The 27,068-nt window shown below is 50.2% G+C and overlaps 1 protein-coding gene across 2 annotated transcripts in view; it reads right to left on the reverse strand.

Moving 5' to 3' along the window:
- Positions 1-1,227: 1,227 nt before the first annotated feature.
- Positions 1,228-27,068, reverse strand: part of Col6a2 (collagen type VI alpha 2 chain) — a 27,869-nt gene continuing 2,028 nt past the window's right edge. The window contains exons 2-28 of one of the 2 annotated variants that reach the window (XM_021204839.1): positions 20,741-20,889; positions 20,029-20,630; positions 19,782-19,802; positions 18,928-18,993; positions 17,586-17,639; positions 17,431-17,475; positions 17,065-17,091; positions 16,823-16,849; positions 16,689-16,733; positions 16,309-16,362; positions 15,795-15,857; positions 15,151-15,213; positions 14,886-14,975; positions 14,316-14,378; positions 13,750-13,812; positions 13,370-13,432; positions 12,775-12,837; positions 12,246-12,296; positions 11,845-11,880; positions 11,430-11,492; positions 10,746-10,808; positions 10,535-10,570; positions 10,022-10,067; positions 9,733-9,885; positions 9,138-9,590; positions 9,002-9,040; positions 1,228-2,259 (exon numbers count right to left, since the gene is read on the reverse strand). In XM_021204839.1, coding sequence (XP_021060498.1) covers positions 1,661-2,259; positions 9,002-9,040; positions 9,138-9,590; positions 9,733-9,885; positions 10,022-10,067; positions 10,535-10,570; positions 10,746-10,808; positions 11,430-11,492; positions 11,845-11,880; positions 12,246-12,296; positions 12,775-12,837; positions 13,370-13,432; positions 13,750-13,812; positions 14,316-14,378; positions 14,886-14,975; positions 15,151-15,213; positions 15,795-15,857; positions 16,309-16,362; positions 16,689-16,733; positions 16,823-16,849; positions 17,065-17,091; positions 17,431-17,475; positions 17,586-17,639; positions 18,928-18,993; positions 19,782-19,802; positions 20,029-20,630; positions 20,741-20,876 — 3,084 coding nt within the window. In that variant the 5' untranslated portion in view covers positions 20,877-20,889 and the 3' untranslated portion in view covers positions 1,228-1,660. Of the gene's footprint in view, positions 2,260-5,220; positions 5,614-9,001; positions 9,041-9,137; positions 9,591-9,732; positions 9,886-10,021; positions 10,068-10,534; positions 10,571-10,745; positions 10,809-11,429; positions 11,493-11,844; positions 11,881-12,245; positions 12,297-12,774; positions 12,838-13,369; positions 13,433-13,749; positions 13,813-14,315; positions 14,379-14,885; positions 14,976-15,150; positions 15,214-15,794; positions 15,858-16,308; positions 16,363-16,688; positions 16,734-16,822; positions 16,850-17,064; positions 17,092-17,430; positions 17,476-17,585; positions 17,640-18,927; positions 18,994-19,781; positions 19,803-20,028; positions 20,631-20,740; positions 20,890-27,068 lie in introns of those variants that run through there. The other variant, XM_021204840.2, reaches the window with a different exon arrangement.

Consider the following 27,068-nt stretch of genomic DNA (forward strand, 5'->3'; position numbering starts at 1 on the left):
TGGAATCCAACACACCTCGCCTTTGAAGGGGAATTAGCTGCTATTGATTGGAATCCAACACACCTCGCCTTTGAAAGGGAATTAGCTGCTACTGATTGGAATGGAAGGGCTTTGGACCTACAGGGAGGACTAGTTAGAGCTTGTTACTACAATAAGGGAAGAGTCAGGGGAAGACCCAAGGAGTCAACATCCTTGATCCAACTTCTGGGAATCAGAAGTCCTCTTAAGCTCCGGGAGCTGAAAGTATGTCTCTAGATCTGTGTTAAATGCTGCAAAGTAGCACCGTCCTTCCTATCGCCTCATGTCAGAAACTAAGAGGTTCCGTAAAAATTTATCTATTTTTGAAAAAAAAATGGAAAAAGGGCAATTTGGACAGATGAACACAGAAAGAACATCTCATGGGGACTACTGTGACACTGTCTGCCACCAAAGACAGGGAGATTGCTAACTTGGAGCCAGGCTTGAGGCTGAGAATAAACCCTCTGTGATGCAGGCAGAGGGCGCCAGCCCTGCTCACACCTCAGACCTGGACTTCTGTCTTCCAGGTCCATGAACCCACCTTCCCGCCTGACTTCTAGTTCTTCTTTGGTCTTTTCTCCTGTCTTCCTGGGCTAGGTTAAAAGCCAGGGTCTGGAGAATCCCAAGTAAGCTATTCTCTCTGAGCCATAAAGTAACCCAAGATGGTATATTCCAGACACTAGGTCCCATGCTTAGTCATGGAGGTTTGACATAGCACAGCCCCTGACCTGTTTGGCTTTCAGGCGTGTAAGTGTGGAATATCTGGGACATGAGCAACCCAGGATAACCCACACTGAAATAGACTGTCTTTTGATGGTCATTTGTCCCATCTACTCACAATCCATTATTCACCTATCCTTCCATGAGTGTCTCATTCAAGCCACAAGGCAGTCTGAGATCACCCTGCCCTGATCGGAGGCTTGAGAGACAGCTCACAATCATAGGGTGGCAATTTTAACTGGACATTCACTGGCCGGGGTGGAGTCCCTGTTGAGGTTACACTAAATGTTCATTAGGGACAGTGTAGCACCTTTTGCAGCCCCTGTCTCCATGAAGGGTGGCCTGGGGCTGGGGATCAGGGAATGATGGATTCTGGTGGGCGTGTAAATAGCCTAAGTGTTGTCTTAGAGTGAAAAGGAGACCCAGTGTGGTACCTGCCTTGGGTAAGGCCCTATTGGGCACAGACACTGGGGACCTGGCAGCAACAGGGAGGCTCAAAACCTTTATTGGGCCATTGGGCGTGTGACACGGGGCTCTCGGGTCTGATCTCCTGAGATAGGAAATAACAGGCAGAGAAAGACAGAGCCCTGGGCAGGACTGGTGCAGGCTGGCAGACAGCCTTCTGAAGGGACTAGCAGATGCACGAAGCGGGAAAGGGAAGTGAGGGGCGGAGGCTGTGGGAAACATGCAGTGGGAAGACTCTGGCGTCCTCCAATGCTTGAGGGCAAGGTATGGGTAGGATGGAGACTTGGGGAGGGGAAGCCAAGGGAGCTGAAGGTAGGTAAGGGGCTTTGGGTTCAGAGTCCTTCTGTCCTGACTTTGGGAGAAGGGCTTTCACTTTCTAGAAAGACCCAAGTGTACCATCTAGCTGGGTCCTATTAGCACCACAGATGGGATCGAGAGGTGGCCGAGCATGGCTGTGCTAACAGATCCAGCGGATGAACCTGTCGAAGAAGCTGGGTTGGGTCAGACTGTCAAAGTCTTTCTCCCGGAAGATGGCCGCCCTGTCACCCAGGCTGATCTTAGTAAGCACATCCATGTCCACGTCGCCGCCCACGGCGACCACGGTGGGCACCACATTCTGCTTACGCATGGAGTGCACCGACTCCTCCAGGCTGTCGTTGCCCGTGACGCCGTCCGTGAGGAAGACGAAGGACAGCTCCGCGTGGCGCCGCGCCCCACCCCGCGCCCCCCGCACCACGTTGTTGATGGCGTGCACAATGCCCGTGCCCACGTGAGAAAAGGAATTGAGGTAGGTGGTCCTCTCCAGGGCCTCATGGATGGTGGTCACATTGTAGGTCAGTGGGAAGGCCACCTGTTGCTGATTCTGGCTGCCATACTGCAACAGAGCCATGCGGGCGTTGAGCGGGTCATCATCCCTCCGGGCCAGAGTCAGGCGCCGGGACACGTCCTCCACGAAGTGCCGCACCTTGTGGAAGTTCTGCTCACCCAGCCGCTCCGAGCCATCCAGCAGGAAGACAATGTCCACGGGCCGTTGTGTGCACTGGGCCACATAGAGCTCTGCAGGGAAGATGTAAGGTGGGGGCCCAGGCAGGCAAGGGACTGCCAGCTTGAAACTCATCCCATCTCTGCACACAAGCTGCTCATTGGATCCCAGGTCATGGGACTTTGGAGCTTCACAGCCACCAATGGAGGCTTCAACAGCGCAGCTCCTTGGGAGTATGTCTACTGCCCCCCCCCCCAACTTTTTCTTAAATGCCCTCAAACTAGAGGACTAGAGATCTGGCTAGAGCCCAGAAGATTCATCTTTTTATCACCAAGCATGGTCTCAGCCCCCATCAACCACCTCTGGGACTCTCAATAACCTCAAATCCCTCACTCAACCCGTGGTTCAGTTACTCACATAAGGGTCATTCTATGGTGGGAGGGTCAAGATAAGGCCCCTGGGCCAGACTACCTTTCCTAGGGGCCACTTACTTCTAAGTCACCTGGGCTGTCTGAACCACATATCTCCCAGAAAAAGGAAGGAAGGGTCCATGTGTCCGGCATTCACTGTAGCCTTGGCATACTGCTATATACCAAATGTATAGTAGTATATATTTGGTATGGCCGAAGCGATTCAGGTAGGCCCATGGTGGATTCAAGCCTTCCCCTGGTGGGTAGTCACTAGCCCAGACACACAGCACTATGGGAACTGAGACCACACTTCACACACACACACACACACACACACACACACACACACACACACACAGGTGTCAGAGACCACAGGCTAGGGCCTTGCTACACAGTCACCTGACATCCATCTTGGTTCTCCCCCTGGAGAAGATATGTTCAGCCAACCTATGTATGCCACCATAACCCAGGATTTGGGACCCCAGTGAATCACACTAAGAACAGCCTGACTCCAATTACATATGACCAAGAATGTGGAGGCAGGATCCGGCTGCCAGCGTACCTACCCCACCCCTACCCCATCTGCGCCTCACCCCTCCCTCCCCGTCGACTCCAGTTGTGTGTGAGGGTCTATCCCAGTGTATGCCAGCCCAACTTACCATCTGACCACAGCAGTGCATAGTTACAGGTTTCATCCTTTTATAAAATGTTTACAATCGCTCACTACCTTTGAGCCCCGAGTCAGGTAGTGCCCCTGATGAGAAGGGTCTTTCTTACTGATCCTGTTAACTTTATTTAAATTGCCCATCATCCCTGGAATCTGCTCAGGATGCCCAGAAAATTTTTGGGAACGACTGGATTTCCTAGCTCCTCATAACTGACCAGCCCCCTCACAGATATTACTGCAAACCCAGAGGCAGACAAACAGTGCGGGCTGCTGGCTTGAGAACTTTCCCTTCATATCAACATCTACAGGGCCTGGAGGGGACCAAGAGACTCTGGTGAACAATACAAGCAGATGAGAGTTTGGGGACTCAGGGGACTCTGTGCTCCATTTCTGTGGGGTTCCCTTTTTCTACCCGTGACCTCACAGCAGGGAGCCTATCCCCAGCCTGCTATGGGATGTAACCCTCCAGGCAGGATAAGCCTTATCCTGGGAGAGGGGTACAGATGGGGCCAAGGACATCCATCCAACCTGATGAGGTCCCTTGAGCTCAATCAGAACACGCCAGCTTCATGAACTTGCCTTGGTGGCTAGTGACGTTGCAGTGGGTCCCTTGCTACTCCCCATATTGGAAGAGGATGCTTTTAAGGTCCTTAGTCAGGTGGCTGAGGGTATCAAAAGTCCTGCCTGGCATACGCTCTCCTCATGATGCCTTCAGATACAGAGACCAGGCTGGACCCACAGCCTGGTGTTTGAGGCACACTGGGGCTTTGACCTAGTGGGTATGACAGTTGCTGAGACAACTTGTTACAGTTCCATGGTTTGTGTGAGCTATGATCACATACCTGACACCCAACCTGGGGCTCAGACAGGACCAGGACAGGGAGACCTCCCCAAGCATTCAAATAGCACCACCCCCATCTGTGCTCTCAAACACAAGACTGCTCAGCAGGACGGAGGTAGTGTGCTCTGCTGAGAGATGCCCAGAAGTTTACATCTCAATATATAACCCTGATGGTAAGGTCCTTTGCCAGATGTGAGTGAGCTTCTGGGGCATAAGGTGGGCCTCTAATCACTGAACAAAGTGGGGAGTGGCAGTGCACGCCTTTAATCCCAGCACTGGGTGTGTCGGGGCGGGGCAAAAGCAGGAGGATCTCTGTGAGTTCCAGGCCTACAAAGCAAGTTCCAGAACAGCCAAGGCTGTAATACAGAGAAACCTTGTCTCTAAAAACGAAATGCAAAACACAAGGAGGAGGAGGAAGAGGAAGAAGAAGAGGAGGAAGAGGAGAAGGAAGAAGAGGAAAAGGAGGAAGAAAAGGAGGGAGAAGAGGGGAAGGAGGAGGAAAAGGAGGGAGAGGCAGAGAAGGAGGAGGAAAAAGAAGAGGAGAAGGAGGAGAAGGAAGAGGAGGAGAAGGAGGAGGAGGAAGAGGAAGAAGAAGAGGAGGAAGAGGAGAAGGAAGAAGAGGAAAAGGAGGAAGAAAAGGAGGGAGAAGAGGGGAAGGAGGAGGAAAAGGAGGGAGAGGCAGAGAAGGAGGAGGAAAAAGAAGAGGAGAAGGAGGAGAAGGAAGAGGAGGAGAAGGAGGAGGAGGAAGAGGAAGAAGAAGAGGAGGAAGAGGAGAAGGAAGAAGAGGAAAAGGAGGAAGAAAAGGAGGGAGAAGAGGGGAAGGAGGAGGAAAAGGAGGGAGAGGCAGAGAAGGAGGAGGAAAAAGAAGAGGAGAAGGAGGAGAAGGAAGAGGAGGAGAAGGAGGAGGAGGAAGAGGAGGAGGAGAAAGGACACAGGGATACAAAGAAAAGAGTCTATGGGAAGATAGAAGTGATGCTGGAGAGGTGTGCCCACAAGCCAAGGATAGAAGCTCTACCAGAGGCTGGAGGAAGCAGAAGGGACCCTTCAGAGAGTATCATATTAAAGACAAGATTCTAGACTTCTGGCCTCAGGAGTTGGCAGGACAGGTTCCTAGGTTCCCACTACCTAAGGTCCCAGCTTGTGGTGGCAGCCCTGGGAATCTATAAGAAATGAGGGGTTAGCTCTGGCTACCTGCCCACAGTGAACCCGAGGCTTTAGCAGAGTGCCAGCACGCTCTCTGGGTCCCCTGTGATATCCCTGTGCACCAGTTTAAAGGTGTCAATGAACAGTTGCATCCAGTCCTGCCGCTCGACCCCTGTGGAGAACTTGGCCCTCTCGGCGGTGTAGACCATCACAGCCACCAGTTGGGAGTAGGCAGCTGGGTTCTGTGTGAACTCCGTGGCGTTTAGCAACTGCTGGATCAGGGGGATGGTCTTGGGGAAGGTGGGGTCCGGACCCTCTTCCGTGCGGAGGAAGGTGACCGGGGGCTTGTTCCCAGGCCATGGTTCATCTGCAAGGGAGTGGCCAGAGAAGACTTTAGGAGGTCCAGTGGGTGTGGCTGGCCTCCAGCCCTCCTTAGGCCTCTGACCATGGACAGTAGTTAGGACCAAAGGGAATAAGCCCAGAGAGATGAGTAGGAGATGGGAGGATGGAGCAGGTGGTGGTGTCTGGTCTAGGCAGGAAGCTAGCGGGGTTGAAGAAGCTGAAAGCAAGCGATACAGCCAAGGAGACAGGCCAGTAGCAGTTTTGGAGAATCCACAGAGCTCTAAAGAAACTCAGCACAGAGCATTAGTGCCCAAGCCCAACTGAGAGATGTGCACAAATGCTGTAAACTTCTCCAGGTCAGTTCTACATCTCCACATCCCTAGGAAGAGCCAGCTCTGGACAGTGCTCACAGATAAAACTACAGCGCTAACCTTTTGGTCTCAGAGTTATGATCTGCTGTTCTAGGACCTGTCCATGAGGGTCTGAGACTGAGTGGTACAGGCACCAAGGGAGAGCAAGATCCTCCCTCCCTCCCTCCCTCCTCTCTCCTTCCTTCATCTCTCCTTTTGTGTCTCTGTCTCTGTCTTCCTCCCTTTTGACCTCTGTCCTCTCCTCTCCTTTTCTCTATGCCTCTATTTCTCTTTCCTCATTTCTTTATCCCCCTCTTCTTGTCTGTCTGTCTGTCTGTCTCTTTTTCTCTGACTCTTCCCTCCTTCCAGCTCACAGTGTCTACTGGAGTGGAAGGGTATGTCTATGACTCAGTAGATGTCACGACCCAACTCACTCCCTTTTCTCTGGTAACCAAGGACACACGAGGAAACTCATGTGTCCATCACAGGGCCAGGACCTTGGGCTTCTCTGGGGGATGTTCAAGAGCAGTGGTCCTCGACCTTCCTAATGCTGAGATCATTTATACAGTCCCTCATGTTGTGCTGACCCCCAACCATAAAATTATTTCAGTGCGACTTCATAACTGTAACTCTACCGCTATCATGAATCATAATGTAAATACCTGTGTATTTCTATAGTTTGGGGTGACCCCTGTGTAAGGGTCATTGGTTACCAAAAGGGTCGTAACCCAGAGATGGAGAACAGTTCTAGAGGCTCGTCTGTTTTCCACCTCCATAATCCATCCTCAGGTCTCTCTACAGTCTTTGGTACTGTGGTCATTACTAATTTTCTTCCTATAGTCTTGAGCTTCTCAGGCATCCTCGGTAGTCCCTAATGAGGGACACCATTCCTGGCCTGAGGCAGGCCCAAGGTAACCAGGTACACAGCCAGGGCTACTAGTTACTTGACTCAGAAGGTCAGGCCTAGGTCAGGGTTGGTAATGTTCTTGACACCATATTCATATCAGAAATGCACCCAAGGATGCTCTCCCAAGACCTCATTTATAAAGATACCATCTAAGGTCACTATGCACCCCTTACCCCATCACCATGTCTAATTTACCTTGAAATTTCATATAACAGTAAATGTAAATGTGCTTTATGGTTAATAGAAGGGGGTTAGGGGGATGCAGAATGTGGAGAGGACCTTGTAAGGACCACTATGCTTTGTGGGGTCCTAAGGCCTCAGAGTAAATTGAGATGCCCATTTCCTCTTGATATTGCCACCCTCCAGAGTTGGTCTGTCCAAAGGTGGAAACTGTCTGACCCTGTACCCCATTCTGGAGTCTGTATACCCTATCATCTAGCATTGCCCTGTACAAGCCAGACATAGACGTCACCAGAAAGGAAGATGCAGCTCTCTCCATAAGACACGAGGCACTCAAATTTAGCAGGCATCTCTGGTAGCCCATGAGCAAAGGGCTCTGCCTCAGAGACACAAGAGATAGGGCTTACTCAATAATAGAAAATCAACACAACTGACCATTGCTTTCATAGCTAACAAAACCTCACAAGGCAACACCAATAGAGCAAGCACATGACAAGACCCAACACCTTTCTTCCTCGATACCAACTAAAAGGGGAACTTGCTACTCCATAAAGACAGCCCCAGCAACCCACAGCTGCTCAACTTGTTGAGTAGAAACTTGAACCTTTCCAACTGTGATCAGGAGCAAGACTCAGGGATCAAGGTCTGGCTTCTGTGCTGGAGGGGTGGAGCCATCTGTGGAATCAGCCTCCGCTATACAAACCTCGATTAAGGCTCTACAATAATGGGCTGGAGTTGAACACCATCACCCACCAAAGTACAGCTTCATCTAACTGCCCAGTCAAGGAGCCAGGGTTGAAGGTGTAGCTGTGAGATCTCACTGCGGACATGACCTCTAGTTGTTGATAGAGACCAGAACAGGCAACTTGAGGCCAGTGCTCGGAGCCCCACACAATCCTTCCCAGGCAGCTTCACTGGGTGGCTGAGGCTAAGGCATGCCCTGAGAGCATTTTCTTGGTAGTGATCTCTTTTTGAACAGTGTGAGACCCTGACTCCCAGACCACACAGTCCCTTCCATCAGGTGGGCTCTGAGCCTGTGCACATGCTCAGTGGGCCACCTTGTCTTTGGGAGGGAATCAAGGAACAGCTGAGGCATTGTAGGGAGATGTAGCTGCACAGTGCAGGCTATGAGGACTACTATCTGTGGCCCCATCCTCACAGTAACCCCACCATGCAGAGCTGGCCCAGCCTCTACTCAACACTCCTGGATGAGTAGGGCTTGCAGAGGGGACAGGATGGCCCCGGAGGCCCTGGGACATCTTCCCGAGGCTCTTGCCCGGGCACTCTGCAGCAGCATGTTCAGGGGAGGCATTGTCAGGGACCCTCAGCACAGCAGGGACACCTCCTACCCTCCCTTGGGAGTCACAGCTCTGGTTCCAGCTTCTTACTATGAAGGCCACAAAGGCAGCTGCAGGGTTAGAAGCAAAGCTATCAAATGCTGGTGGGCATCGCTGTGCTTAACTCCAGATGCCCAACACCAGCCATTCCGCCCATCGGTTTTAGGGCTTATCTTTTGAGCAGAGCTTTCCAGGTCTTGGCAACTGGATGGCTCTAGCTATGTCTGCCCACAACAGAGCCCCTGGAAGGCCAGGAATGAAGGGAATGCAAGGGAGAGCCTGGCCCTGTAGACCAAAAGGAGAGCACCCAGTGGTAGGGAGACTTCGGATTCTTGGAAGAGACTCCTTTTGTGCTGAGCTGCCTTTTTGATCAATGGCCAAGAGCCAAGCACTGCCAGGCCAGCAGTCTCTGCCCAGATGGTACCCTGCAGGGGCTCAGGATGATACTACATGCCCTCAGGAGCCAGTTTTCACCCTGAGCCTCTACTCTACCATGCCAGGGGTGAACTTCAAGGGTTTCTCCCTATGGAGATGCCTCCACATTGATAAACCCTTGAGGTTGCACAATTCCTGTTAGAACAGGAAGGATGCTGGGTTGCTCTGCTTGTCTGGAATTAGGGTTCCGGGTACCCCGGTTACCTGTCTGGCAGGGAAGTTCTGGACACACGATCTGGGGGTCTAGAAGAGAGAAAGAAACCAGATCTCTATTAGTTCCTGCTGGGTTCTCAGTGGTCAGCCTTCTAGGGGTAAAGGCCTGGGTCGCCGCCTCATTCACCTGGACAAAGGACATCTTCCATGTCATCGATGAACTTCTCGGCCACCAGGTCAGAGAACAGCGTCATGTTGCGCACCTGCTGTGGCTTGTCACAGGCAATGGAGTAGAGGTTCTCACTCTCATGAGTCTCGTGGAACATGTCACCGATGCCGATGGCTGTCACAGTGACATCTCGGTCACACAGTGCCCGAAGATTGAGGTCATCATCTCGGGGGTCATGGCGCCCATCCGTGATGACCACTGCGAACACCCGGGTCTTCTGGCGCCGGCTCTCTTTGATGAGCTGATTATAGGCGAACTTGAGGGCAGAGGGTGTCCAAGTGCCACCGGCGATCCATTCGAGGTTTTTGACAGCCTCCTTGAAACTGGACAGGGAGTTGACTCGCTCGTCGTCCAGCCGGATGGCCTCAAAGGTGCCCTCATGGCTGTACTGCACCACACCCACACGTGTGCCTACAAGAGAAGGACAGCGTGAACAGTGTCCACCATGGCTGGGCCACCTGAAATGAATCATGGGGTGTGTGGCAGAGCCCTGATCCTGGCTAGAAGCAGGGTTCTGGTTTCTACCTCGGGGTCCTCCTAGGTTTACACTGACCTGTTTCTGACTTGGGGTCCTTGGCAATGGCGCCCAGCCTGTTGACCACATTGATGACAAAGTTCTTCTCCAAGGTGAAGTTGGTGTAGCCAATACTCTCAGAGCTGTCGATGACGAAGACCACATCCAGGGCACCACAGCGCTTCTCACAGTCTGGAAGGGTGTGCAGGGTGACGACATTAGTGAGTAGGGAGTGTGGAGACACTTAGGGCACAGGGCTGGAGATGCCGTGAGTGATCCATCCCCTCCAGCAGCCACGCACAAATCCTAGTGTGCTGGGCCAACTCACCACAGCATCCACAGGTCTCCCTCACATAGGTCATGACGTCACATTCCTGAAAGACAATCCCCGTGGGTGCATTTAGGCAGGGCACACCTACCATTTCCTCAGGGCTTCCATAGGAATCCCTCACCCTGTGTCTGCTGATGACCATGCCCATACATAGAGTAGAGCTAGATACACACATCTCCAACTCTACCCTCTGACCTTATCCATGCCAACTACACCCAGTGACCCCTCTCCTATGGCCCTGTCCTTACCAACTTGACCACCCCTGACTTTGTCCTCTGCACTGGACTTAACCCTTGCCCACCTTGATTCATCTTCTGACCTTGTCTCTGCCAACATCAAACCTGTTGACGTTAGCCTTTGACCTTAGGCTTACTAACATTACCCTCTGAGCCTATCCTCTGACTTTGCTCTAGCTAACCCTCTGTACCTGAAGCTCTTGGTCTTTGATTTTTTAAAAGAGAGAAGAACACTCATGAACAGGATCCTGATTCCACAATAGGTGACACCTACCGTAAGACCAGGGTCTCCTGGAGGGCCGGGTTCTCCCTGGAGGACAAAGGACAATAGTAAGGGGTGAGGCTTCTGAGTCCAAGTTGCTCCTGGTGCTACCACCCAGTACATACTGACCCATGGGTCCACTAAGGGCAGAACCAAGAGTCTCAACATGCATTCGCCCGACTGGCTCAGGAGCTATTGGCTAAAGGAACAGAGGTGGGCTTACCTCAGGTCCTGGGATTCCTCTTGGCCCCCGAGGGCCAGGTTCACCAGGAGGACCAGGATCAGCCTGAGGAGAAACAGGGAAGTAGGCTCAGTATGGTCCTGGAAGGCATCTCTGCTCCATAAGAGTACTGATCCCCCTGTCTCTCTTGGGAGTATAGTGGACATAAAGTACTGCATCGCCCACTTCATCCCAGGTCTGGCAATGTCTTGAGCAATCACTATCAGAGCCTCATAGACAAGAGAGAGTAGAAGGCCATGGCGGAACTCAGTCCTGGGATAACTCTCACTGAGGTATCCAATGGCCATCTGGGCACACTCATGTGCCCAATCTGCCTACCTATCTATCCACTACCTGTCTGCCTACCTACCATCCCTTCACTGAACTGCCAACCCACCACATCTGCTATCCGCTGTTATATGCGCTGTCTTGCCCTCTCTGTTCTTCATGTACCCACATGACCATCATGTGCCAGGGACATGGAAATGAACATGATATGGGCCTGGCCTGTGCCACTGAGCCCACAGGGGGTGCTGGCTGAGGAAGGTGTGTAGAACAGAGGAGGCTTCTGAGCCTGACCATTCCCTTCAAGGGCCTGGTGCCAGGGAGGCTGGACATTTCTTCAGCGATCTTAGGCCCTCCTCACATGCCAGCCCATTGCCCAGGACGTAGGATGGTGATACTCACTGGCTCCCCTTTATCTCCCTTCCGTCCGGGTGTTCCTTTCAGACCGAAGTCTCCTCGGCCTCCCTATGACACAAGACATACGTTAGCTGCGGGCCGTGGGTAGCACACACACCCCCTGCCCCATGCTATGAGACCGACCTTCCTCTGACTAGCAGGGATTCAGAGGTACCACAGAAAACATATGCAGAGTTGAGCATCTGTTAAGGATGCTGGACATTTTCAAGGAAACCCTGGGCTTTGCTTGGAAAAAGACACATCACAGGAGCTACCCACCACCTAAAGCCCAGCCAGGGGCCCATGGAGCCAGTCCTGGGACAAGGAAATGACCAAAAGATGGTTCCCATAGCGGACAAGGCATGCAGGACTTCTACAACCCCAGCAGGAAAAGGCTGATTAAGATAAAACCTCTAAGTACCTCAGGGCCTGGTGGGCCGGGCTCGCCTTTTTCACCCTGTGAAACAAGCAAAGGTTTGTTATAAGTTGCTCAGTCACAGACCCCAAATCTGTGACAGGCAGAGAAGCCCACCTTGGAGCTAAGATCACACCTCACGATTTCCTGGATATCAGATTTCATATAGGAGCTCACGCACACCTCAGTAAAGGCCACTGAGCCCGTACATGCTGAGCCATGCTGACCCAATCCTGGGCTCTGTCTGACCCCTGGTATATCCTGGGGCTGGCTGGATCTACCTTTGCACCAACTAACAGGTGGCCCCCATCCCCTCCCTATTCCTAGTCCCACATGGAGGAACTTTAAAAGCCTTGCTCCTCCTCTGCAGGTTTTTCCTGGGAGTTCTTGTCCCCTGCCAGACTTACGGGTATCCCTCGAGGTCCTGGGTAGCTGAATCCAGGCCTTCCAGGATCGCCCTGAAGGGGAAGGTTGAGTTAGTCGGAATGACGGATGAGAAGGAAGTATCCAAACAGTGTAGGATGTTTGGTATAGGGTGGGGACAGAGGCTGTGAGCCTAGCCTTGTTTGCCCACCTCTGGAATGGAGTGTATGTGAACAGCGTACCAGATAACCCAGGGCCTGTGGCACACACTAGAAGGCCACGGGCACCATGCAGTACCCACATGACTGTCCATCCCTCAGGACCTTGTCATCTTTCCAGGCAGGTCATTGCTGGGGAGGGCAGAAGAGAGGCTGCATGGTCTGTTTCTGCTTTCCACTCTCAGAGGCCCAGCCTCGCTGTCCTGGCCAATTCTATCAGGCGCTGAGAACAGGAGGCCCAAGGGAGGCCTCTCTCCTCCAGGTGCCCATGCTTTTCCTGCTGCCCTCTTGGAGGGCACCTCCACAGGCAACTGCCTTGGACCCCATCCTCTATTGTCAAGAGGAAGGGACATACCTTGGGGCCCGGCTGTCCTGAATCTCCTCGAGGTCCGGCGTCACCAGGGTCTCCCCGAGATCCCTGAGAGCAAGAGAGGAGTCAGAGCTGGCCTAGTCACCTGAAATGGTGACGAACCTTACTTGATTTGACCAGCTCTGAGAAGAAGGCAGGTCTGGGCAGCAGGGCCACCACCTTGCCTGGGGCTAGAGACTGGGAAGGGTAGGGAGTAGGTAGGCAAGGGTTTGTATCGGGCAGGATGGGGAGTGGGGTCTGGGGTCTGGGGCAGAGTGAGGGTTGACGGAACAGGGTTGGAAGTGGGAGGGACTTTGGGAGGCAGGGTGGAAAGTGGGTGGTGAGAGGGTTGGGGGTCTAGGGTGGAGTGGGTGGAAGGTTGGAGAGAGAGGAGTGGGGAGATCAGGGGCAGGCGAGGAGTGGATGGGGTAAGAGGTAGGAAGAGGAAAGATGGAGAGTCGCGGCCAAGGTAGGGAACAGGTGGGAGGAGAGGAGGGCAGGGTGGAGAATGGTGAGCGGTTGAGAACAGGGTAACAGGTGGATGGGAGCCCGAGGATAAGTTGCTCTCATGCTCTCAAGGTTTCAAGGTCCCGATACTCACCTGCTTTCCTGGCTCCCCAAGAGCCCCCTGGGGGCCTCTGGGTCCAGGCAAACCTCTGTCTCCCTGCAAAGAGAGAAGATGGGGGTAAGAGGATGGGGTTCCATGGCCTAATACAGCCCCCACAGAATCCTAACATCAGCCCTGTAGGTGATATGGTTCAGGGTGGGATCAGGCTGCACTGGACCCACTACCCTGTCGTGGTCTTGCCTTGGCTGGGTCTGTGAGAAGGTTAAGAGAGGTACTGGGCACAGATCCCTTCAGCTCCCTCCCTCCACACACTTCCTGTCCTGGGTATAGCCCCCTCCATCCCAGCCTTTGCCACCTCCTGTCCTGGGTGTAGGCCCTCCTCCCTGGCATCTGCCACCTTCTGCCCAACCTACCTTGGCTCCTTTACTGCCAACTTCTCCAGCCAGGCCTCGCGGTCCCTCAGGACCAGGGTCTCCCTGGGAGAAGACAGTTCTGGTGAGGTTTAGGTCAGGGTGCAGTTCTGATCCATCCCTTCCAGAAGCAGTATCAGGGGGTGTGTGAGGACAGGGTTAGAGGGACAGGTTATTCAACCCCTCAGGACAAAGACATCGACATATGTCAGATCGGTATATGTCATACCCTCAGTCCTCCTGAGGCCACTCTGGTAGGGACCCTAACTAGTTCAGAGGAAAGCTCCTTTACCAGAGTCTTTGAGATCTGTGGCAGTGACAGCCTACAAGAATGTGTATGTCTGTAGTGGGGGTGCTACAAGATGGAGCAGTGTGCAGCCCCTGCCGCTATACACAGCAGGCACTGGATGGGCGGTGCCCTCTCAGACTGTACAGCGGCCCCCACCCCATCCCCATCAGTTAGTGGTAAGACCGCAGTTTTGCTCTTCTGGGGAATAAGGATGGGATCCGCCCACCAGCTGTGTGGAGACATTCCAGAGCAGAACCCCTTGCTCCTTAAAACACCTTACCTTTTCTCCCTTTGGACCATCACTGCCCGGGCCGCCCTTGGTCCCGGGGTCTCCTCTGCGTCCCTGGATGAAGGAGGAATGTCACTGCTGGGAGGGCCATGTGGGTCACTTCTAGCCCTGCTCTCCCTTAGGACGCTGGGGACCCTGAGCCTGGTAGTCTGTCCTGATATTCGTCTGGAGCTGGGGTTCTATCTTCACACTGATATTACATCAGTTTTGCCCCAAAGACTCGGGTGTGTGTGTAGGTGCTTGTGTAGGTATTTCTGGTCAGGCTGTAAGCCCTGGCCAATGACTGGGACGGATCTTGGACTGTCATGCGGTCATTCCTGTTCCCTCCCTGACTGGGCCTCCACAGATTGTCTCTTCTAAGGGTTAGCCCTGGGGTGGGGTCCCTACCCTGAGTTTAGCCCTGGGGGAGCCTTGTAAGGGGGCTGGGGAAAGGGCTGGTCGGGAATGGAGGGCTCTGCGTATCCCCAGTGCCATTTGTCAATGGCCTCTCCTCAGCTCTGCTGCCCAAGGTGGCGGGGCATGGTCCAGGCATAGAGGTGTGTGGGTGCAGGATAAACTCACAGGCTCTCCTTTTGGTCCACGGGGGCCAGGCCCTCCCTTGCTTCCTTTTACTCCCGGACTTCCAGGGGCTCCGTTGTTGCCTTGATATCCCTGTGTAAGGCAGGGACAACTCAGCATGGCCAGGAGCGTGACTGAAGAATGTGCAGGATCCAGTGCGCGATGGCTCCCTTAGCCTGGCTCCCCATCCCTTCCCAATGTGTGAAGGCATAGGACAGTGCCCAGGACGGTATCTCGGGCAACTGCAGCGAGCAGGCCAGGGACTCACCTTGTTTCCTTTGTCTCCAGGATCTCCTGGTGGTCCCCTGCGTCCTGGGCGGCCAGAGTCCCCCTGGAAGGGTTGGGGGTGACATCAGCTTTGTTTATTATAGACAGGGGCTGGGCAGTGGCGCTGGACCATCTAAGTTCTCCTATGTTCTTTGCCTACACAGGATTCCAGGCATAACTGGGGAAGGCCTTGCCAAGGTGCTCGAAAGACCAACCCATGAGCCTAGTGTAAAGTCTGCTGGGCTCTCTCAGAAAGGAGCCCTATGTGAGGGACTGGTCAGAGTGGGATGTAGCTTAGGTAGGGGCTCAAGGGAGAGGGACAAGGATGCCTACCCCATGGCTAAAGGTCTAGGGCTATCAAGGGCAAAAGGGTCACCAGGGCCTCAAGGACTAGGAACTGTGAACAGTGACTAGAGCATCCTTCAAGGTCTCTGCAAGCTTGGAAGGGGAGGTGGACCAGCTGTGGTACACGTGACCTGCTTTTAATTAAATAGTGAACGTGAGACCAGGACCTCCCTGCTAGACTTCACAGCCTGGGGTGTCTCCTCACCCTAACCTAAGCTGGCACAGGAATCCCCAAAGCAGGAATTCCTGAGGGTGGTGACCCAGCCGGCTCTCTAAAGCTGTTTCTGGCCATGTCCTTACCTTGGCACCCTGGTCTCCTCGCTCGCCCGGGCTTCCAGCTTCTCCAGGGTATCCATCGGGGCCCTGTGGGAGGTGAGAAAGGCTGTTGGGCCATTTGAGTCCCTGCTAAGTGCTGCCACAGGCAGGTTGTGATCCCCTCAAGCCAGGAACACTGACATGGAGTGGGACCTCAGAGCCTGTGAGATCCTGGCTCAACAAGAGCTATGTCTAAGCCTGGCCATCAAAGATTCAGAACTTCCCAGCCTCGGGCCATGAGCTTCACCTGGCCTGGCCACCATACATGTCCAAGGGTTGGCTCATAGGCTCCTAAGAGGGCGGGTTGTGACCTCAAGACTAGCAGAGCTCCAGACACGGGTGAGGGTCAAGCAGGGAGAGCTTGGGCAGAAGAGAGAATCCAAAGACTTGCTTCCGACTCTGCCTGGTATCCGTGTCCCCTGAATGGCATCTCATGTCATGTGATCATGTCATGTGATCATGTCATGTGATAGGCAGTGAGGATGGGGGGGATACTCACCCGACTTCCGGGGTCTCCCTTGCAACCAGGAGGCCCAATGCGGCCCAGTTTGCCCTGAAAGGAGAAGGCAGAAAGAATATCAGAGTGTAGATCTGTGGTCCATGCAAGTCAGTGACAGTACCGCTCAGGCCCTTGTATGACAATGCCTAGGTCGGCTGCACCCTAGACAGAGCACAGGAAGGTGAGGGGGATTCCCATTTTGCTTCATTCTGTCTCCATGGAGACAGTTTCCTAGGACCAGACCAGGTTCACGGGTGTGGAATATCCTCACCATGCACGTGGGTAAATGTTTATACGTCTACATCTGTGCGAATATCATTATGCGCATGTGTGGGGGAGTCACAGAGGTATCTGGCTGCTGGGGTGGGGTTAGTGACTACCTTCTGTCCATCCGTTCCATTCTTGCCAGCTAGGCCGGGCGCTCCCTGGAGAAGAAAGAAAAGACGTTTGGTTAATCTCGATCCTTGTTCCTTCTGAGCAGCAAGGCAGGGCACACCCATCCTTTCAGACTTACCTTCCGACCGTCTGACCCGAATTCACCCTGTGCGGGAAGAAAGCAAAATGTTGGTTGAGGTCCCAAGCGTCACAGACACTGCTGGCTTTGGGGTGCAAACAAAGACACTCAGCCCAAATGGGAGGGGGGAACTAAGACCCTTGGCGAAGAGCCTAAGTCTGCCTCCGGGAACCGCTGACAGGCTGCCGGGCCATCAGGTGCTCGGAATGGCTATCCACGCCCTGGGCCACATCACGACTTACCTTCTCTCCCTTGAAGCCAGGCACACCCTGAGGGCAGAAGACAAGAGTGTTACCAAGGGCGAGTCAGCGGGTGTGATGAAGCCCCGGAGAAACAGATTTGAAAGGCAGCCAAGACCCAGCATTGAGGGTGTACACCGTGGCTGCATTATGCCTGGGACATATGTGGGTTCTGAAAACATGCGTGACCGAGGAGGGGTCAGGATGGATACATAGTTTTGGGGTGATCTTCAAACTGTAGAGGTGTTTTTCTTCTTTGGCCACTGGGGCTGGGCTGTGAATACCCCCAAGGGCAGCATGAGGAACTGACCCCAAACTGACCTCCCTCTCTTTCCCTTCTCCCATCCCAGCCCCGGGGAGGGAACTTGCCTTGGGTCCCGGGAATCCAATGGGGCCTTCAATGCCGGGGTCTCCCTGTGAAGAAAGAACAAGGAACCTTGGGTGTGATTCCAGCCCTGGGTGCAGGGAGACTGGTTAGGGGTCAAGTCCAGGGGTCAGGGGCCAGAGGCCATTCTGGACCTTACCTGTCGTCCTTTCTGTCCAGGCTCTCCTGGCTCACCCATGTTGCCCTTGGCACCCTAAAAATAGAGGATGGGGAGAAGGGTAAGTTGAGGCACAGGAACCCTGTCATTTCCTGAGAGAGGCGGTATGACAAAAGCTGTTGGTCCCTCCCCGGGCTAGAACATCTTGGAATGGGATCAGTTTTCCCAGAGGGACCTGGCTTCCCCCTTCAGGCTCTGATGACTTCTCTGAGCCTTGATAGACAACTCTCCATGATGCCACTTTGAAAATGGGCAGAGCAGCTTCTCATCCGGGGATGCTGGTGCTGGGACCTCTGTACCACAGCCCAGACCACACTCATGGGGCCATGAATTCCTCATGGATGGGATGGGCTTGGATGAGGCATGGATTGAAGGAACTAGAAGGATTGGGCCTTTGGAAAACTGCATAAAATCAGATTCCCTGGGAGTTAAAGTTTTAAGCTTATATCCGGGCCTTACTAAATAAATGAGCTTGCTTATTAATATTTTTTCACTTTAAATGCAAAAGGATGGAGAAGAAGGAAAAAAAAAACACCCCATGAGGTAAAAGATAGAGGAGCAGGGAGATCAAGCAGAACAAGTGGTCAGATATCTTAGTGGGTCTCAGCTGTGCTCTGCCCGGAAGAGCCCGTGGCATCCACCTCCCAGGGCCCGGATCACCGCTCCACTGCATGAGTGGTAAGGTAGTGGCAAATTCACTCCCAGCTGTCACAGGGTGGCCATTCTTGTGGCCAGGAACAGCTAGTGCAGAAGACATCTCACCAGCCACCTACGGCTTTCAAAGCCCTCAGTGCACTAGCAAAAAAACCACTTCAAGTGGCTGGCCTCAGCCTTCAAGTGGCTGGCCTCAGCTTCCTCCTAGCCTTCTGGTTTCTGACACTCGAGTCCTTAGTTTCAGACATCGTGGTAGTGAAGTTGGAGAGCATTTATCCTAACAACGCCACTCTGTTGTTAGAAAAGCATCAGGCAACCAATCCAAGCAGAGTCCTTAAAGCCTAGCATTCAGTCAGCCGCCAAGTGGGTGCCTTGTGTTAAACGGCAACTGTGTCACTGACAGAAATGTAATTGTGTGTATTATTTCCCCACGTGAGCTTGCTTGCTTACTCCCCAAATGTATTTTAAGTGGCATATTCTAGTAGTTTTTTTTAAAAAAAACATTTCCTACTTCTCTTAAAATATCATTAAAAAGGAAACGGATAAAATCGGAATTTTAGTCTCTCCAAGTTTGGAAGCGCTGAGGCCATCCACGGCCAGCTGGCCTTTAATGTGGAATTCACTCAGGGGCTTCCTGAAACATAAGCCGTGTGGTCTCCAGGCATCTTACCTTCTGTCCTCGGTAACCCTTGGGTCCGTGGGGTCCAGGAATCTCCAGGCAGCTCACCTTGTAGCACTGAAATGAGGTGGAAAGACAGCAGGTCAGGTTGGAAGGACAGGTGCCCAGTTGGGTATGGACTGGGAACAGGCATCACCTTGGACTGTCAGAGGAAGTTCCTAAACACTTCTACAGACAAGCCAAGCTGGAATGAAGGATCAGATACCGGGTACCAGACAAAGGGGGGCCGGCATTTAGTTAAATCATCTAGCCACACTCTGGATAAGTGAGGCTGAGTTAAACATTCTAGATAAGCGAGGCCGAGTCCAACAATGAGAGACAGTAAAAAGAACCAATGAGCTCTAGTCACGGTTGGGCAGCATTTATATTATGGGGACTGATTTGCCACTCTTTTAAGTAGCTGTTCTAGGTTGGATGTTTCCACAGAAGGAGTAAGGAGGGACATTGGGTACCTTGTCCCTTTTCCCACAGGGACACAGAACCTTCTAAGGCTGTAGGACCCCAAGACAGGCACATGGTTTCTAGTCTGGGTTGGATAAAGTCAGCCAGTCTGCTACATGACTCAGTTTCTTCAGAAGTCATGTGATTGGTAGATAAAGCTATACCAGCACCCCCCCCCCCGGGAGGAACTAAATAGCTGGGTTTGACTGGATGGGACTGGAGTTTCACCCAAGCTCAAGAGTTTCAGGCCCAACAAAGCAGGGACACTTCAATCCTGCTGCTGCTCTGGTTTGTTCAAGCAAGGCCCTGGGAAACCAGGAGTGGGGCGTTGGTCCTCCGCTGGATCAACAGTCTTGGTTGCCACCAGGTAGCATAGGTTGTATTGTTGTGACAGGGGAACTCACCTCTCCATAGGCTTCATGTTTCTGCAGAAAACAGAGAGACCCAGATTAGCCTGAGCCTAGGGTGTGTGCCACCTTAGCCTGTGTGCCACCTTCTGAGTCTGGGTGGGGATCATGGACATGAGAGGACTTGACCCCAACCTCCCTTAAGTGACATATTCACAGAGGGACACACTGAATTCTGACTGGGGCCACCTTGGTGGGTGGGCAATAAATATCCTTAGCCTCTGCCTGAACCACAGGTGCTTACCATGACCTTGATGATGCGGTTGATGGTGTCCTGGTCAATCTCGGTAGAGTCGGGTCGCATGGTGGCGTAGTTGTTACGGTAGAGCTCAAGTGGTGTGTTAGCGATGTCCCTCAGGCCTTGTTCATTTAGGTTCCTGTTAGGGGCCACAGCGAAGAGCCGGATGCCCTCCTCACGGGCACGCTCAGCCTGCATTTTGATGCCCCCACACGGACTGCCCGTGACGTGACCGTCGGTGATGACCACGGCGAAGTTGACCCCTCCCCGGTCTATGACGTGCTGTCGGATCTGCTGTGTCATGTTGGCCAATGCACAGTCAGTGAAGGTGCCCCTGCGGAAGGAGCGGATGCCTTGTAGGCTCTTAGTGAAGGAGGCCCGGTCGCTGCCTGGTGGGCTGAACACCTCCACCTGGTCTGAGAAGTGTAGACCACCGTAGCGCCAGCTCAGGGCCACCTGGTCCAGGTAGAACTCGTTCTGCAGCTGGCTGATAAACTGCGGGACGAACTGCTGCATATGATAAAGCAGGCTGTCTGTCGGGGACTGCATGGCCACGCTCTCCGAGGTGTCCAACACGAAATACACTTTGACTGGGCAGTCAGCCTTCTCTGAAGGTAGGGAGCAGGGCAGACATTGGATCCATCAGGACATGCCCAGTGAGGACCAGGATGTGAGCCCACCCTCACCTTATGAGTACCACTCTCTCCCATCCGGGTACCTGGACAGTTGTTGTTCCTATCAGTAGTGGAGATGTCCGGTGAGATGGCTTCCTGCTGCTGGGCATGGAGGACCCCCAAGAGCCCCCCAAGCAGGAGCACAGAAAAAGAACCCTGGAGCATCTTGATAGTAGTCATGTGCCTTGATGTCCTGCAAAAAGAGGAGGGGCCACTATAGACCGCCCCCCCCCCCAATATACATCACTGCCCTTCCGGCATGGGATACACATAGCTTGTAATCGCTTGAGGAAACAGGGCCTCCATGCCCCATGTGGTTGACCCCCACCCGCTGGAGAATCATGCCTTTCCAACTCTCTGCTGTCTGCAGAGCTCAGTTCTAGGCTGGATTCAGACAGACAGCTCTTCTCTGTTCCCTGAAGTCAGGGTACACATAGATGAGACCATTTGTGTGTGTGTGTGTTGGGGATACCAGGGAGCAGTGTCTCTTCACATACCCTGCTCCAGGATCTTCACTGGGAGCAGGAAGAAGGAGAAACATGCCCATTTCACTCAGGCAGTCCTACCCTCAATGCGGGACCCTGGGCATATCCCTCTCCCTATAGCCTGGTTCCCCTTCACGTGGGGCATTGGTATGGACTGAGTGGAGCCGGGTCTAGTCAGATACATTGATTTTTCAGTATGACTTTCCATCAGATGTTGGCAGATTGAGGGCAGCCCTTTGCCCGTGGTGGGTACAACGAGACCACTAGACAAGAAGTAACACAGGCACTCTAGAGCGATGGTGATTGTGCTCCCAGAGAGACTCTGTTCAAACCTGTTATCTGGGAAATTGCATCAGCAAGTACTTCAGATTTCAGACATTACATTATTATAGTTGAAAAAAATGAATGGAGCCAGCGAGCAGTGCATTTGATATTAAGGATGGAAGAGATCAGGTGGGACACACACACTTGCAATCCCAGCATTTGGGCATCTTAGACAGGAGCCACGAGTTCAAGACCAGCTGGGCTCCATTGCAAGATTCTGTCTCAAACGAATAAGTTTATTCCAAAAAGATGAGATAAACTATACTGGAGTGATTGTTGATACAGCTGGTAAGGACTTCCAAGGAACAGAGAACAGACCGTGAAAAGCAATGTAAGCATAACAGACAGTCACAGAGAAGACAGGTGGCCTCAGGAGAAATAAAGAAATGACAGAAGAAATGTGTAGAAGATCATGAAAGCCCATTATTACCAGGAAAACAGAATTAATTAGGCACACCCATGTGATGTATGTGAAGTCCACCAGTTGGGAAATCTAATTTGTAATAAGAATTCTAAAACTATCTGCATAGGAAAAAAGAAAGAAAGAAAGAAAGAAAGAAAAAAGCAACAACAAACTCCAGGAAACACATAAAGGAAAAAGAAATGGCAGTTATAGAGTCAGCCGCAGTTGTTCCGGGATAACCTCCAATTTTCACCTCCTGGTACTCATATGCTAATGAAGTCTTCTCACAACAAATCACACTGGACAGTGGAACGATGCTGTGCCGCTTCTAAGGGGAGGCCTATGTTTGTGATCTCAGCAGACCGGAGATGGAGGCAGGAGGCTCGAGAGTTCAAGGCAAGCCAGAGAGCTTGCCCCATCTCATAAAGCAAGACTAAAGTCACCAACATTTTGATGGAACATTACTGGGTGGGTAGAATCCTAGAACTGTGATACTTGTGAAGTATTGAGCCTCCTATTGATATATAATGGCCTTCTTTGTTTCTGTATTTTTAAATTAAGGTCTGCTTTGTCTGATGTTAATATAGCTACCCCTTCTCCCTCTGGCTGTTTGCATGGGATCTCTTTTCCCATCATGGCACTGTTAACCTTTTTTTTTCCTCTTTAGATCTAAAGTGAGTCTCTTGCAAAGAACATGAAGAGGGGCTGTGTTGTTTTTGGTAAGGTCCACTCTGCCGATCTCTGTCTCTGGTTTGCAGACTTCAATTTTGTTAAAAGAAATTACGGATAAAGGGTGTCCCCCAGTTTTGCATCCATTTTCTCTATGCCATACACATTTGTGTTCCCCAATTATCGAATTACCATTTACATGTGTTGCTACCATCTGGTTGATTTTTCGTAGCAAAATGCTAACTACTCCTCTCATTTCTCAGCAAAATGCTAACTACTCCTCTCATTTCTTTGGTATTTGTTTACTTTTTCTCTTGATGGTTACTGAGAACACTGTACTTTAGTTCTTAAAATCGAAACTGTTTGAATGTGTACTAATTTAATGACATAAAATGTCTCCACCTTTAATATCTCTGTCCCCACCCCTTTCAGTCACCTGTATCATAAAATTCCATCCCAGGGTTGCAGAGACTGCTTGGTGTTAAGAAGGTGCACTGACCTTGTAAGAATACCCAAGCATCTATGTTGGGTGGCTTACAACTTCTGTAGCTCTAACTCCAGCTCCAGAGGATCTATGCTCTTTTCTGGCCTCCGTGGGCACCTGTACTCACATGCACATGCACGTGCATGTGCACACACACACACACACACACAAACACACACACATGCACACACACACATACACACATGCGCACACACACACACACCCATATACAAACACACCCATACACACATGCACACACACACACACACCACACACATGCACACACACACACAAACATACACATACACACATGCACACACACACACATACACACATGCACACACACATACACACACACATACACACATACACATATACACATATACACACACCACACACACATGCACACACACATGCACACACACATACACACATATAAACATATACACATACCACAAACACATGCACACACACCACACACATATACACATACATACACACATGCACATGCTGCACACACATACACACATATGCATACACATGCACATACCACACACATACACACACACACACACACACACACACAAGCGCGCAATTTTTAGAACCCCATTTTGACATAAGTGTCTCTCAATATCTGGCTCCAGGACCTCTTATAGACACAAAAATCTGATGCTTAACTACCTTCTATAAAATAATATATTTTATATTTGTAATATATTTTATATTTGCATGTAGCTTATGCATATTCTCTTGTATACCTGAAGTTGTCTCTATATTGCTGTTAATGTCAACTACAATAGTAATTCTATATAGATATGTGTTATGCAACATTTTAAAGGCACCAACAGGGAACAAAGGTCTGTAGATACTCAGTACAGGCACAGCTTTATTTTCAATCTGTGATTAAATTTATGGATGTGGGAAAAGTGAATACAGAAGGCTGGCCATATTCATTTCAAAACATAACTAATATATGTTCTTTTTTTTTTTTAACTTTATGTGGATGGATGTTTTGCCTGCATAGATGTATGTGCACCACATGTGAGCCTGGTACCTGTGGAGGCCAGAAGAGGGTGTTCAATCCCCTAGAACTGGAGTTTACAGACTCTAATGTGTTGCTATGTGGGTTGTTGGGAATCGAATCTGGGTCCTCTGGAAGAGCAGTCAGTGATCTTAACTGCTAAGCCATCTCTCCATCCTCACAACTAACATTTTAATATATCTGTTTCTTAAATTCTATGGCAAAGAAACTTTGAAATTACACATCAAAACAGTAACACTAGCTTTTAGACAACTGTTTTTCTTTAAAACGTATTAGTTTTTCAAATCATGTATAAAACAAAACCCAGAGCTACCTTCCATTGTTACAGTAACACTAGCTTTTAACGGTTGTCCACTATATTTTCCTTGTCTGAGATACTTGTGTTTTCTTATGGCTGTGAGTTATTGTCCATCACCCTCCATGGCAACCTTCAGGATTTCCTCTAACACTCTTCTCAGGGCAGATGCTCCTGATGACGAATGTCCTCAGCTTTTGTTGATCCAGTAATGTCTTTGTTTCTCCTTTACATTCAAGAAACCTTCTGCTAGGGAGAGGCTTCTTGGTCGATACTAGTTTGCCTTCATCACTTTGCCTGTATTAGTTAGCCCTCTGCCTCTGGATTCAAACTTTGAAAAGAAATCTGCTTTGGGGTGAAATTGTGATGGATTTGAGTGGAGGCCTCTCTGAGATCAAGCTTCTTGGGTGTTTATATTCATTGACCAAGTTTGTGCAGTTTGCCCCCGGCCCCAGAGATTATTTCTTCAAGCTCTCTACCCCCCTTGCTCCTTCTCCTGAGTCTCCCATGGTGCACGTGTTGCTCTTGATGATGCTCTGTGGCCCTCTGAGGCCTTATTCACTTTTCTTGAGAATCTTCTGTCTGCTCCACAGACTTGACAGTTTTCCTCGTTTTGACTTAAGTTCACCGAACCTCTCTTCTGGCTGCTCAAATCTACCTTAGACTCTCTCTAATAAGATTTTCATTTCAAGTCTGTACTTTTCATATTTTGGGTTTATTTTTAGTTTTTTTTCCTGGCACCTCATTGACACTTTCATTTTACCCATAAATTATTTTCCAATGTCCTTTATATCCACCATTAGTTCTTTAAGCATTTTAAAGATTACTATTTTAAAGTCTTTGTTTAGTAGACCTACCAATGGGCTGTTGTCATATACAGGTTCTATTGATTTATTTCTTCTCTTTATTAGCCAAGTACTCTATCACTGAGTCACGTATCCACCCCTTCTTTCTTCATATATATTGGTATTTACTTATTTATATAAATACTGATTTATATATGTCTACTGATATATAAATCTACTGATTTCTATATAATCTACTGATACATAAATCTATTGATTTTATATATACATGTACACAGATATACACTATATCTATATCTATATGTGACAATTATTTTCTCTTCCATCCTGGATGATCTGTCCCTCTTCTTTCACTTTCTTTCTGATGGTTTGCCGAAAACCAGAGACTTGAGCCTAATAACAGAATAACTCTACAACCCAGAATCTCTGCCTCCATGCAGATTTGACAGCCTCTGTGACAAGAATCCACCTGACGATGGTACATGCGAGGTCTTCCTGGGCTCTTCCCAAGCTGACCCTCCATGGGCACACATATCAGCTTTCCCGTTTCCTGGGGTCCTGTCACTGCTTTCGAATGTATGACTCCAACGTGGAGACAGAGAAAATAAAGCAGAGAATGAAGTTCCAGCCCTTTCAGCACTTAAGGAGTCGCTTCATTGAGAGGGGAAGAGAATTGCAGCAGTGGAAGACACAAAAATGCCCAGGTCAATAGCTTTGCCTGGACAGACACCCTAAAGAACATCTTAGATTCCAGTAGAGGTAGAGGTTAGTAACAAGAGGAGACTGGGACTTCATAGCATTGTGGAACTTAAATACCGTGCTCTTAAAAAAACCAATAAGTAAAAAAAAAAAAAAAAAAAAAAAAAAAAAAAAAAAAAAAAAAAAAAAAAAAAAAAAAAATACAGGGGAAGTAAAAAAAAAAAACAAAAAAACAAACACTTGAAACCAATAAAAACTAGTAAGAAATTTCCAGAACACAGCAGAATCATTTCTAAGAGGAGCAGCACACAGCTGTAACAGCTTACACCAAAACCAAAAAAAAAAAAAAAAAAAAAAAAGAGCTCAGATCAGTAACCTAGTTTACAATTGAAGGAACTAGGAAAGGCACAGCAGAGTAAATCCATGACTGTCAGAGAATAATAGAGATGAAGAAAGGACACACAAGACACAAACTAGAAAAAAATGGAGAAAGTCTATGAAATGAGACCCCATAAATAGAAAACATAAATATTTGCCTAGACCAACAAAAACCTTTTTGAAGAAAATTCAAATTAATTTCAGATGAAAGCTGAAACTTAATAACCAGTTTGATACACCTACTTAATATTAAAATCAACCGCAGCACAGGATTGGGGGTGTGGCTCAGTGGTAGAGCATTTGCCTAACATGCTCAAGTAAGCTGAAACTTGTCTTAGGTTTGAACCTGGGTGCTTGAGTGTGCACATGTACACACACACACACACACACACACACACACACCATAAAACCAACCAATCAGAAAATGACAAGCAGTGGGGATATAAAGGAATTTGAGACCCTGAGCACAGCCAATGAGAATGTAAGCTGGCGACACTGGTGTCAGAACCCTGGAGGAGTCTCCAAAGATTATAAACAACTGCCAAATAATATAGCTCCTCCATTTCTGGGTACATCTTTATGTATTCAAAGAATACATATGTAAATATACTCAGACATATATGTATGTATACACACATACACATATATATACATATATGTATACACACATATATGTATACACATACACACAATGTATATACACACATATATATACATATATACACATACATACACACACACATATATATATACATATATATATGTATATATACATATACATATATAT

The sequence above is a fragment of the Mus pahari genome, chromosome 9 (genome assembly GCF_900095145.1).
Source record: "Mus pahari chromosome 9, PAHARI_EIJ_v1.1, whole genome shotgun sequence".
Taxonomy (NCBI): Eukaryota; Metazoa; Chordata; class Mammalia; order Rodentia; family Muridae; genus Mus; species Mus pahari.